The following is a 14,267-nucleotide window of genomic DNA, read 5'->3' as shown; positions in this document are numbered from 1 at the left end:
TGATCAGAACATCATTTGTTACTTATAATAACACACACCAATATATTTCCATTATTGAATTAAAGACGTATGACTGGTTGTTCTTAGATGCTAACCATCCAATCAAAGAAGGCATGAGCGAAATTGATTGCACTGTGACATATACATCAACCTAAAATGGGTATCTATGTGATGCATAAGTTACTGCAACCACAAGCGCCATAAATAAGATTTACTTGGAAAAGACATTTAAATTTATTTTAAACCTAGTTTTAGGAGATATGAAAGAAATAGAAAACTATTTATGTATGTCTGTTGAATACCATTTATCTTACAACTCATTTAAAAAGGTATCCAACTCTCTTTTGCTTGTTTGATATGTTTTAAACAACTTATAAGATAAATGGTATCTAACAGCCACTCATGTAGTATTCTCTATGTAATAGCCTGTTATACACTTTGTCAGCCTTGACTATACTGACGTCCAAAAGAAACTATACCAAGACTCTGAGAGACTACTGAAGAAAAACCAAAACATGTTGCATGTTCAAAAGATATATATTCATGAGAGTGGTGTTTTGGCATGCTGTGAACAAAATTTCATTCAATAAAAGCATAAAATGTTTAAGAAACTGTGCTACAAAGACACATGGGGTCAAAATGAGATGATTCACGAAGTCACTGTCAGAACAGTTTTTCAACAACAGTATGTTAAGTGTCTGCAAAGTCACTAAACATTGGATTAATAGCAAGTAGGTCCACCGTGTGCATCAATGCATGTCACAACACATCGCCGCATTGATGACGTCAAGCGCCGGATGATGTTAGCGGGAATCCGTTGCCATTCGTCAATTAAAGCTCTTTCCGTCCTGACGGTTGGGTGGTGGTACTGGTCGTCTTCTGATTTGTCTGTCAAAATGATCCCACAAATGTTCGATGGGGTTCATAACTTGTCGCCAGTCTCGCACTTGCCAACGATGATGCCTCCTGGCCCATATCAATTTGTAATGTTGGTGTTGTTGCGTTAACGTAACTCTACAATAGGGTCGACGTACTCGAATACCATGTTCCCGTAATCGTATTGACACTGTCTGTCGACTAACACGATGTCCTAATGCTGTTGATGCCGATGTAGTCATGGGGATGAAGCGATTTCGGAGATGGAGAATGTGCAAGTAATGGTCTTGAATGGGCGTGGTCACACGTGGTCTTCCACTCCTAGCCCTATCACTTGTCTGCCCTGTCTGCCGAAAACGTTCCATCAACCTGGTTATGGTAGCACGGGTACAAGCGAATGTTCTTGCAATGTGGTCATGCGTGGCTCCCAGCTGGGCCATACCAATGGCTCTCTCTCTCTCTGTGCTGCTGACAAACGAGGCATTTCTTGTGTGCTTCCGGGTACTGTGTTACTAATGTGCAGTTTCAAGAGATTTTTATACCAGTTTAACACATGCATTTTGTTATATGGGTGCAGATGTCGTTGTAGCAATATGCATGTTTTTTTTATGAAAATTGACAATTTCACTGGCTTTAGGTGATTGGATACATTTGGTTGTACTTGGGCGAAATTTTTAACCACCATTTCATTTCCATAATCCAAATTATAAAGGAATTTAAATACTTTTTTTTTGGTATACTTTCTTTTGGACGTCAGTATATATTGTGATGATGAAAATCTTTCCAAGCTGTCCAGTTACTGTGACTAATCTTTATAAAGCCAATACAATGATGGGTGGTTTTCTTTCTCTTGTTTCAGGTGGTGTTTCACCCGGAGTTTCTCAACTCCACAAACCCTCTGTTTGGTTTAGACTATGAGGATTTCGTTCGAGGATGTCATCTCGGAGTTTTCCCTTCATACTACGAGCCCTGGGGCTACACACCAGGCGGGTGCCAAGTTCTGTTTATTCAGTTTGATATAACATTCGGTCTCTTTGTACAGTGTGGATAAATTGATCATTATCGCAGCAATAGGGCTAGTTCTGGCACTCACCAAATTCACCAATTGCAAATTTTAAAAATAATTAACAAATTTTATTTTTAATTGAAAATTAATTTCATAAAATAATAAATTTTTTCCTTCAAAATAACAGTTTGTGCACTTTTTAAAAGTTTAACAGGTACTTTGACAAAATGTCCTGCTCATCCAGTGCTATCCCTGAATAACCTGTCCTGTCTGTGGGAAAGTGTATGTAAAAGATCACCTGCTGCTTTTATCAGCATCAGTAACCTATGCCGTGTCAGCAGGAATCCTCTCTTTCTCTCTGCCAAGTGTCAAAATAACCACGTTAGACCATAGTTTAATGATGTTCTGAGGTGTTGTTTAAACATTCCTTTCCTTTAATTATTAGCGGAGTGCACCGTGATGGGAATTCCCAGCATAACGACGAATCTGTCTGGATTTGGGTGCTTCATGCATGACCATATAGCGGACCCCAAGTCTTACGGCATCTACATCATTGATCGGCGATTCAAGAGTCCCGAAGAATCTGTTCAGATGTTAGCTCAGGTTGGTACAAACTTGTATCACATACCCATTCAATCATATATCTTGTATCACACATTTGTGTGATTAGGACTGGAACTTTTTATGGGGAATTCCCTTTTTTATTTTTAAAAATTACATCACATCGTCCGTCTGTCTGTTCCATATATAGTTATCTGGATCTTTTATTTCACAATGCCTCAGGAGATTGAGATGAAATTTTATGCATAGCTTTATCATGTTTTGTTACACATCAAGTTTAACTTTCATGGCAGTTTACCTATTTATCACACAGTTACAGGCTATGATATGAACATTTGTTTTCTGGACGTTTTTTGTTTATAATGCCTAAAGATATTGAGATGGAATTTTGTATATAGCTTTATTATGTACTGTTACAGACCAAGTTTAATTTTCAGGGTGATTTACTGATTTTTCAGTTATGGCCCTTGAAGTTAGGAGATATGGAAATTTGAATGCATGTTTTTTAATGAAAGTAGTATAACAAAATTGTAAAAACTGTTAAACTGAAGATATAATACCTGCAGTTGACCATGGCACGTTTTTGCCTTGGACTATATTCAGGTTTGAATTTTTTTTTGTCGTAGGAAGTGGGGGGGGGAGTGCACTTGTTTGAGGACAGGTAATATATCTATAAAAGAGAAAACACTCCAAGTTTTCTCCATTTTCTTAATTGCAGGGGTTGAGGTCATATTTGGAAAAATTCAGTCACAGCATATTTTCCTTCATTAATTTAAGCTGTATTTAAGCTTGTTGATAATTTGTGTTTCAGAATATGTTTGACTTCACCTGTCTGTCACGGCGACAGCGGATTATTCAGAGGAACAGAACTGAACGACTTAGTGAACTGTTGGACTGGCGAAACCTGGGAGTCGTGAGTCTTTTATCACCCTCTTAATAAATTCATGTAGTGACCATAAATAAAACAGGTTCATCACTGACACCATTTAGTTGTATTATATTATATTAGTGAGCATGTATTAGCCCTTTAAATTTGTATTTAAAATATCTCATTTATAGCTCGTCTCAAAAAAATAATATGCAGTTTTTTTTAAAGCAGTAAACTTTTGATCTTATTTTCCCTTACCATCGATGGATTGTCCCTAGATCCCTTGTGATCTATAGACTTGTATTATTGTTTTACCCTTGTCATCAGTAAACTGTTGTTTCCCCTCTTGTCATCATTGAACTAGTATTTTTTTTCCCTTGTCATCAATGAAGTTATTGTTTTTCCCTTGTCATCAATGAACTGTTATTGTTTTTCCCTTGTCATCTTTGAACTGTTACTGTTTTTCCCTTGTTGTTGGTGAACTGTTATTGTTTTGCCCTTGTCATCAATGAAGTTATTGTTTTTCCCTTGTCATCATTGAACTGTTATTATTTTTCCCTTATCATCATTGAACTGTTACTGTTTTTCCCTTCTTGTTGGTGAACTGTTATTGTTTTTTCCTTGTCATCAGTGAACTGTTATTGTTTTTCCCTTGTCATCATTGAACTGTTATTGTTTTCCCCTCGTCATCATTGAACTGTTATTGTTTTTGCCTTGTTATCAATGAACTGTTACTGTTTTTCCCCATGTCATCATTGAACTGTTATTGTTTTTTCCTTGTTATCATTGAACTGTTATTGTTTTCCCCTTGTCATCAGTGAACTGTTATTGTTTTCCCCATGTCATCAATGAACTGTTATTATTTTTCCCTTATCATCATTGAACTGTTACTGTTTTTCCCTTCTTGTTGGTGAACTGTTATTGTTTTTTCCTTGTCATCAGTGAACTGTTATTGTTTTTCCCTTGTCATCATTGAACTGTTATTGTTTTCCCCTCGTCATCATTGAACTGTTATTGTTTTTGCCTTGTTATCAATGAACTGTTACTGTTTTTCCCCATGTCATCATTGAACTGTTATTGTTTTTTCCTTGTTATCATTGAACTGTTATTGTTTTCCCCTTGTCATCAGTGAACTGTTATTGTTTTTCCCATGTCATCAATGAACTGTTATTGTTTTTCCCTTGTGATCATTGAACTAGTATTTTCATTGAACTAGTATTTTCCCCCTTTTATCAGTGAACTGTTACTGTTTTTCCCTTGTCATTATTGAACTGTTATTGTTTTTTCCTTGTCATCAATGAACTGTTGTTTTTCTGTTTTACTTGAATTTTTAATTTTTTTTGTAGTATTACCGAAAGGCTCGTGCATCAGCACTGATGAAAACTCACCCAGAAGCGTGTCTTGATGACAGCATTTCAGTGAGTAACTGTAGACTGAAAGTCGTTCTTCGTAGGGAAAATACAGCTGTTCGTGCATTTTCTAATCGTGGTTATTTAACTTTCAAAAACAGTTAAAATTGTTTGACAAAAATAGTTTGTTTTTAATATTTGTATTCATTGCTGCTCGAAATGATCAGGTATCACTGGGCTTCAATGTTATCATACACATAGTGCTATCTTTGTTTGAACCCAATAACAAAGAATTTATTTTCTGCTTGTCAGTTTTTCTGCCAGAATATAAAAACAAAACAGATATAAGTGTCCCTACCAGGTGGTTATAGTTTTGAAATTATTTGAAATTGCACTGCATTTTGTGTACTTTGTCAAATTTTTAAGCAGCAGTTCTCTTACTATAATCTTTCTAAAAATTCTATAAATGTATCCATTAATTTCCTAGATTTTAGGGTACATAACTTTACCTTTGTATCCTCTGGCAGGAAACCTGCTGCGGTGTTGTTAAACATCATTCATTCTATACCAATAAACAAAGCATCTATCATAACACAAAGCAACTGTTTGTGGGATTTCTGGATGCAGTGTTCACCAAGCTTGTGACAGTTTTCTTTTGTCTTCAGGGCAAACACTTTCATTATCCGAAACCGGCGTCTGAACCGTCGTCGCCTTCGATGTCCAGGTCGTCCACCCCCGCTCCGTCGGACAACGAGAACGATGCTGAGGATGAGGATGATGATGAAGATGAGGACTACGTGCTGGAGGATGAAACCAAGAACAAGAAATAGTCCAAGTAGTTTAACTTTTGTAGGTTTACATTACTGTGTAGATTGTCGCTGGAATATGCAGCCTAGACAAACGAACTGCACTGATCTGCCCAGTTGTGTGCTTGTGATGGTGATGATCACCAAGAAAGGTGTTGGATGTGGTTATCTCATGTCTTTCATTAATTAAGTCAGTAGATATGGAATAACTCTGGGCCAGATTTATCAAAGAGTTGATCGCTAAGCATCTATTTTTAGATGTGATTTAGGGCTAGGTTGTGGTGAGCAGAAAATGTATCCAAATGATCTATTTAGAAAAGCAAAATTAATTTCAACAAAATATCAATTATGACATGAATTACTTTTGTCAAATTAAAATAAACTTCACCAATTGATAAAATTTGCAATAGGTGAATTTGGAGAGTGGCAGACCTAGCCCTGCATTTAAGGCTTAAATGCTTACAAAATATAATCAGGGAACATTTTCTTTTCAAAATCTTGATTACCAATATTTGTAGTCAATTGAAAATTGATTAGCAACTCCTATGTAATGTAGCAATTTTACAATTGTGTAGCGATCTCTGAAACTTGCATAGTGAATTGTGACGCTATACTGAACAAAATGTTCCCTGATCAGTATTCACGCTGGGTGAAAATTAAAGAAGGGTGGCCCCGTGACCCCCCTCCTCCGTGATCAATGATAATGTATTTACACATAACTAAACTATTGTGTTTATCTTAAATTGTTAAATATACACAACTGTTTAGGAAGGTTACATGTGTCTAAGGGATAAATACTTTTGGTAAATTTGGCCCATTTATATTCTGTGACTTTTAAACTAATTGATGACTGTCCTTATCCCAAGATTGAAGCCATGCTTCAACAGCTATTACTAAGAAATAACATTGTAATACATTTATAACATTGTGAACTGAGTGTTGCAGTATAGCACGGTTTTAGAGTATTATGTACCACAAGAGTTGTGTCTCATTGTCTTTTATGCAGTAACATTATGTTGTAACATGAACATTGCAGTGTAACATGGTTTCAGTATGTTATTAGGCAAAACATTGTGTAATATGTCACTGTGTTTAATGGAGTATAACATGGTTTCGGTATGTTATTAGGCAGCACATTGTGTAAGATGTCGCTGTGTTTAATGGAGTTATATTTTAACACTGTAAAATGACTTTTACGGCATAACAAGGTTGTAGTGTATTATTATAATGTAACACATGACTTAAAGTAGTGTGTGGTATGCAGACATGGATACGACTAAAATCCCACACAGTGAAATAACATACGACTGTGTATTTCTCCACAATGGAGTGTCATCTGGTGTACATCTGCAGATACATTTTTTCAAACTGGATAATATAGCAGTAGCTATGGATACAAAAACATATTGGTAACCACATAAATGGACATTCACACAAAATGTGTGCATTTGTGTCCCATGTCTGAACAAGTGGACATGTGGCTTTAATATGTCTCAATGTGTTACGGCCGTTTTGACATTAAGTATGAGTTTACTTTAATATTAAATAACATTATCTAACATTGTGTCCCACACATTGTCAAATGGACATTACACTTTTTTGTTTGACATTTTGGTGATTACTAGTCAGGAAATAGATCTTATGCTAGAAACAGATACATCTCTAAAATGATGCTTTTATCAGGTCTGTTTTACATTACCTAAAATAGGGTAGAGTGAGACTCGCAATTATTACATCCAATAAATATGTTTTTTTGATGTATCTGTCAGTCTTCACTAAAATGTACTGGATTAAAACCATCTGTTATTAGATGTGTTTTACAGATGATTTTCAGATCTGAAAAATGGACCATTTATAGAGGTACTAGTATATATTATTAGTCGTATTGCATTACCGGTACCTATATGTGAGTTTGTATGTTTGTGTTATATGTATTTTTAACTCCAATACGGTAGCTGTAATGTGGGATTTCATTTCTAAAATATGATTTTGTTTTTCTATACCCCCTAAATATACAACTGTAGCCTAATTTGATGTTTTATTTAGTGCATCATTTTCATTTTTCGTAGTAAACCAAACACAACAAAAAGAAAGGCTTGTGAAAAAAGCAATTTATTTAAACCTCATATGATTTTTTTCAAATTTTTTAAATTGTGAAATATAGTACAGTTTGAATGGTCACCTAAAACCAGTGTTTATAAAAGTTGTGCGATCGTTTTTTTACTCTTAGCTAAAAAAGATTACCATCCAAACCCCCCCCCCCCCTACCTAAAGAAAAAAAGTCAAGAATTTTTGTTTTAAATCAAAGTACATGTTGATTGAGGAAAAGAAAAATACCTCAGTTATTTAACCATTTTATATTTAGTATGGTTATAGTTTATATTTGTTCTTGAACATTAATGCTGGAATATTACAAATACATCATTAATTGTGATATACCACAGAGGTTTAATTATAGTCCACGCTTAACGCTTTAGTTTGACAATCACTTTTTGTTCTTGTTGAAAACATCTATGACTTGTTTACCCTGTATTCATTAATACTGTGCTATTACTTTTTTTATTATTGTTATTAAGATGGTGCTTTACTAGTATGGTTATATACACATATCCAGTGCTTTCTAGTAGTATTAGCAGTAGTTTTGTAGTATACGGAGTAACTATATACAGTCCTGAATGAGAATTCAGTTTCACGTTTTAGATAATATACACATTCAGGCTGCGGATTTAGCAAAATTATGTGCTGCAAATCTGAGATTTTTTGTTGGAAGTATAAAATTATGAGATGGAATCCCCAAATGTCTGTATTACATCATTTTATGATTATGGTGGGAGCCGTAACCAAAAAAAATAATTCCGGTATCTGCAAATAGTATTTTTAGTGCTAATAACATGTTTGCTGCTGCAAAATATATAATTTAATTTGAGAGGTAGGTGGCTACAGGTGCCTTTTAATAATGCCAGAAGTAACTAGGCTACTGAATATTCTCTGAAGTGATCTGATTAAGCCTACAGCAGCTGATGTTCAAACGAAACATGTACCGGTGGAAGTTTGACAAACAAGGATTGGGATGTGGAGGTGGACAGTGATAGTGTAGGACACAATCAGATGGAACCCAAAAGTGAAAAAGGAAAGGGGTCAGTGGGATATGAACTATTTGTTTTTTAGTGCTAATGCTATATATTAATGTTGATTCTAGACCTGTAGAAATTCAACATTGTACGCATGGTGTTTACTTTTGTACATATTCGTTAATTGTAATTAGCAGTTTTAGTGCCAATAACCCATTATATAATTACTGTAAAACTATGGAAATGAAAAGTTCTGGTTGCTGTATTCAGGAAGTTTAGTTTTTACACTTGTTTGTTACCAACAGAGAGTATTTAGTGCTGTGTATGAGGGATATAATTTGAAAGTATGATTCTTTTAGATTTTGTCCTAACTATTATAATTTTTGTAAAATGAATTTTGTAAAATTTAATATTATGAATATGTTCTAGCTGTGTTAGAATTAGAGAATACTCAACTCGCTATGAGGCAATACCGTTTATCTTGCACAAGTGAATTAATGTTGTCCTTCCCGAGCTTTTGGCTTGGGGAGGACCACATCAGTTCATTCGTGCAAGATAAACGGTATTGCCACGTAGCGAGTTGGGTATTCTATTTATACCCATTTTCAGTGTTTATCATTTTATGGAAGATTTTCAAGCGATACTGTTGTTGAAAACAAGTTTGAAAGTTGAGAACAAGAGACAGTGTTATGTTATAGCTGTGACGTATGTATAGATTATGTTGTTGACATGACTTCCACCATGGAAACCATTCTTACACACAATTAACTGACTGTAGTGAAGTACTGTTTACGATGTTAAAACATATCTAGGGGAAGATTCTTTTTTTTTTCCTAGGGAAAGATAATTTTTCTTTGCCTACTTCTCTCTGCCTATATGGGTAATGAATATAATTTCTCTCATGATTTACTACTGCACGGTTAGATGTTGCATAACCATTGATTTTGGGTGAGGCATAAAATTAAGTTAAAAACAATGTAGGTTTTTTGTTTTTTTGTTTTTTTTCAGTTGCTTTGTTTTTGTCGAAGGAAAGAATGAAATTCATGTGCATTTAATGTTGAGGATTTTGAAAGAATCATAGTATAAAGGATCATAGCGTTCAGCTGCGTGTCCACACATCCATCTGTCTTTGTGTGTATGTCTGTCCATGTACTGGTTACACATTCTCACAATAGGAACTGTTCATATTTTATGGTTCTAGTTAACAGTGAGTCCCCTACCGTTTCAATTTAAGTAGTCTATAGGTTTTGTTTTCATCTGTCTGTCTGACCCACATATAGCTTTCGTGGCGATTTATTCTTTTCTTTTTTTTACAGAGTTATGGCCCTTGAACTTAGGACATGTTTAGCTTTTGCAGTACTCTGACAATGGTTGTTTTATAAGCTGGTATATTTTGTGGGAAGTGATTACAAGCAGGACTAAAGTGTTCATTTCACATTGTCGTAATTTAATTGTTTTTTAATACCAGACTGCGAATTTAGCACAATTCTGTCCTGAATAACATAATAGACATAATATTTCCTTCTGATTTTGTTGTCATGTTCTATCACAGTGTTCTACTTTAATTGTTAAAACTATTAATGGGCAGGGGTCCATATTTTTGAAGCTGTCTTAGCGCATTGGTATCGTAGAACTGTTGTAGGCTATGGTGTGTGTCATAGTCAGTTCAACAACGGTTTTACAATATTGTAGTTCTTAAGATAGCTTTGAAAATCGGTAGCCAGGGCTCTACATTGACTCTTGCCCAGGACAAGTGGTTTTGTGTGTAAGACAAGGGACTTATGGTAAGCTCTCTTACATCATGAGATCGCAAAGTTGCCCTTGTTCAGTGTTGCTGGATTCTTTTAATGGAAACTTTTCATAAAAATGAGACACATTAATGTACCGTCATTATGTGTGTGGAGGGGTTTGTTGTTTTCAGACTCAACTTAATGTGTGGTTTTTGGTTGTTTCATACCTGTGTGTTAATCAGTGTTATGATTGTAATAGTATTGCTTGAAAAACATATTTTAAAAATGTAAATGCCAACAGGAATAGAGCATAAAGTTCAGGAATATTAATATTACATACCAAACATCAAAAGAAATGCATACATATACATATACATATACATATACATACAGACAGACGTACGCACGCACACACACACACACACACACACACATATATATATATATATATATACAAATGTGTGTGTGTGTGTGTATATATTTATATATAATTTAAAAAATTTTTTAATAAAATTTGGTAAACAGTGATTCAAACTGAATAACTTTAGATAAATTAAAAAAATGTAAATTAATATTCACCTTTCTTTTGTTGTTTGGTGTATTATCAAAATATTATTTGAAGAAAAAAAAGCCTGGTGCAGTAAACGGCCTATTAATTGATGTTTATAGAGTTGTGTTTATGAATTGTGTGTTTATCAACTGCATGTTATTCCAGTTTTGTTAGAACGCTACCAATTGTTTTCTTCATTTGTGTTCAAATTAGTGTGTAATTACAACTGGTATATTACATGTTTTCATTCAGTGTTTGTGTGTAGTGTGTAAACGCAGTGACATTGTTAAGTATTATTTAGAGTTGTGATATTTATTGGAAAAACACTATTTTCGTAAATGAGCAAATATACATAATATGTAAAAATAGGTTGCAAGAATTCTTGTTGAATATGCTTATGTAACATTTACATATTCTTGTTACATTATTTGCCAAAAAAAAAATTGTTATTAATATTGCAAAAGAACATAAAAATCCAACTGTTTGTTATAAATATTGTAAAAAAAAAAAAAATCCAGCTATTTGTTATAATATTGTGAGAAAACTAAAATCCAACTGTTTAAATCAGTATTGCTGGACTGTATGTCTTTAACAATATTGTGTTTTAATCATGCAACTAAACTGCCATTTATTTTTAAATAAAAGTGCATCTTCATGCAGATTGTACTATTTTTGTAAAATAAAAGAAAGGAATGTTGATTAATAACACCCCAGCACACTATTTAATCTGTAGCTAGTGAATGTGTCATCATAGTTTTAACACATGGTCTAGAGTGTGAATGACTGCACATTGGCTGTTCCTCTTACTCATGGGTGGATAGCACAGTGGTATCGAGTTTGCCTCAGGATGTGATGGGTCATAGGATTGATTGCCCTCAGTGGCCTCAGGGTTGTTTCCCCATCCCCTATGACTTGTTATGGTATGTGTTGTTCTGTCTATGGCAAAGTGTATATGAAATATTCCTCACTGATTCTTTTGTAGGAGTAGCCCATGTGACAATAGGTGTTCCTCCCACCCTCCCTCACTATTATTCTCCGTCGTTCTCTCTCTCTCTGTCGTTCTCTCTCTCTCTCTGTGAAGCATTGAAATAACCAAATATTAGGCACCAAACTAGCTGTAGTTTAAAAATGTGCTGAGGTGTCATTAAACAAACATTCCTCCCCTTTCTTTCTCTCCCCCCCCCCCCCCCCCACACACACTTAAAGTGGAAGAATACAACCTCTTGTATAATGGGGATCAATCCCATTCCCTCTTGAACCTAATTTAAATGTAATTCTGCACTAAGCAAAATACATTAAAAATGTCTTATATTATTCGACTTAAAAACATTTCAGCTTAATTTAGACAAGTTTATTAAGTTTTGTTAGGTTTTTAATTTTTATTTGAGATTATAGTTGTGAGTACAAGTAAAATTAGGAATAATCTGAGTGTTTTTATCTGTCATCAATATTATAGTATGTAAATGAAGCCAGGGATAAAGAGAAAGGATACAAATTAGTTGTTTTGTACCCTCAGGAAAACCTTGGACTAAACAAGTTTTGAAGACGTCTCATTTGAATCAGTATTGACTCTTTTGTTACGTGTTAACTCAGATTGAAACATAACAGTACCCTTAAAAACATTTATATACTTGGTAGACAATAGTTTTATTTTGAAGTGTATTATTAGCTATATCTTTAGCTTTGTTAGTTGCTTAGTGAGAACAAAATAAGCTCACATCATTATGTGAACTGAATGTAGTATAAAGTTTTGACATGCTAGGTTCGAAGCAACAATCTTACTTTAGCTTTGTAATCACAGGAACAGGTGTTTTCATCTTTTCTCTTCATTGCTATAATCACTTGATAATTTTTCTGTTAAATGTAATTAATTCTACCATGTTGGTCACAACACACCATAATCTACCACTAATGGAAATGATATCGCACGCAGCATATTTCCAATTTCTAAGCCATAATGTTTCCCCTTTCCATCTCTCTTGCCTTATCGTTCTTCCATTCTCCTTTCCTCTGCCATAAAGGGTGTACACAGTTCTAACTCACTCCCATCACTGCTGTAAATCCTCCACTGTGCCAAAACCGTTTTTTTTCTTCTCATTTTGCTTTTAAATGTATTCCATAAAAATTCAAGCTCGCTGTTCTGAGCAGAGACCTCAGTTATCTGGGTCATCTGTTGAGGATAGTGAGTTAGTGGTTAGTTGTTAATAGTTTGTGAGAGTAGTCTGTAATAGTAGCCTAGCCTCTTCAAAAATGCATTGAAACTTACTCTGGTTTTTAGGAAATTTTATTTTGCACATATTCAGTTAAGATTCAAGCTCCTGCACAAACCTCAACTATGTGGGTCCTCTGTTCAGGACAATGGGTTAATGGAGAGAGATTAATTTCAACTTATTTTCATGCTTATATTCAATTATGGTTCAGGCATGCTGTCCTGGGCATACACCTCAGCTATCTGGGCTGTCGGTCCAGAACAGTGAGTTAGTGGTTAGTGAGAGGAATCAATATAGAGGCATTATGCTTTTCCACTGATCAACTGAAATTCACTCTGGATTGTCAGGCAAAGCCATCATCTACTTGTCAAACTGATTACCGATAGATGATAAACTCCTTGGTACTCTGTAGTCATTATACATTATATTATGTAACGTACAAAGCTAGTGAGGTCAGAGAATAATAATCGTACAATGATGAAAATTGTACATAAATTTTTTTAATAAACCTGTAAATGCATGTGTTGGGAATAGATTGTGCTTTTTGGTAAAGTTTGGAAACGGCCTTCATGGTATTCATGGTTTTCATAGTATCTGTCTCCATGTTGACTCTTATACTTAGACAATCTTGTGTAGACACACATAACGTACACAGTGAGTAGAAACAAGAAGAGTTTGTAACAAGAAATATGTGATATATGTTTTGAATTGTTAACATTGTATTGTGTGTTTTATTATGCAAGTATTTTAGCACCTCTGGCCCTGTGCTTATAAAACATTTATGGCTCAAACTTTTAATGCTGTTCAAATTTCTTGCAGCTTTGAACTCAGAATCCGAGTTTGAGCTTTGTGTGAAGTTTTATAAGCATAGACTATGGAATGAAGAATAATACATGTAATAAAATGTATAACATTACTTTCAATAATCATGATAAAAATATAAAATACTAATATACTTGTGTCTTGTGTTGTGCGTTATTAATCAGATAATAAAAATATATAGAATATTATATATATATATATATATATATATATATTTTGTGCAATGTTTGCCAAGGGATATGATGATTTTGAAGATTATGTTACAATAGTATATCCAGGCAAGAAATTTCAAATGCAAAACAAAGCCTAAAGATGACAGTAGAAGCCGGCATCCAGGGGCTGCAGGCACAACATGGAGATCTCTAGAAGCTTGTTACCACATTGTGTTAGAACAAGAAAGGAAATGGGAATTTACTTA

The 14,267-nt window shown here is 34.4% G+C and overlaps 1 protein-coding gene across 1 annotated transcript in view; it reads left to right on the top strand.

Annotated features, from left to right (window-relative positions):
* The window catches only part of LOC121382003 (glycogen [starch] synthase-like), a 39,630-nt gene extending 25,652 nt beyond the window's left edge, over positions 1-13,978 (top strand). Inside the window, exons 11-15 of the mRNA XM_041511468.1 lie at positions 1,736-1,862; positions 2,328-2,485; positions 3,255-3,356; positions 4,658-4,729; positions 5,326-13,978. Of these exons, the coding sequence (XP_041367402.1) occupies positions 1,736-1,862; positions 2,328-2,485; positions 3,255-3,356; positions 4,658-4,729; positions 5,326-5,490 (624 nt within the window). The 3' untranslated portion in view covers positions 5,491-13,978. The remainder of the gene's footprint in view (positions 1-1,735; positions 1,863-2,327; positions 2,486-3,254; positions 3,357-4,657; positions 4,730-5,325) is intronic.
* The last annotated feature ends 289 nt before the right edge of the window (positions 13,979-14,267 follow it).

The sequence above is a fragment of the Gigantopelta aegis genome, chromosome 9, assembly GCF_016097555.1.
Source record: "Gigantopelta aegis isolate Gae_Host chromosome 9, Gae_host_genome, whole genome shotgun sequence".
NCBI lineage: Eukaryota > Metazoa > Mollusca > Gastropoda > Neomphalida > Peltospiridae > Gigantopelta > Gigantopelta aegis.
The sequence above is the reverse complement of the archived record's forward strand: the minus strand, read 5'-3'. Positions and strand labels throughout refer to the sequence as shown.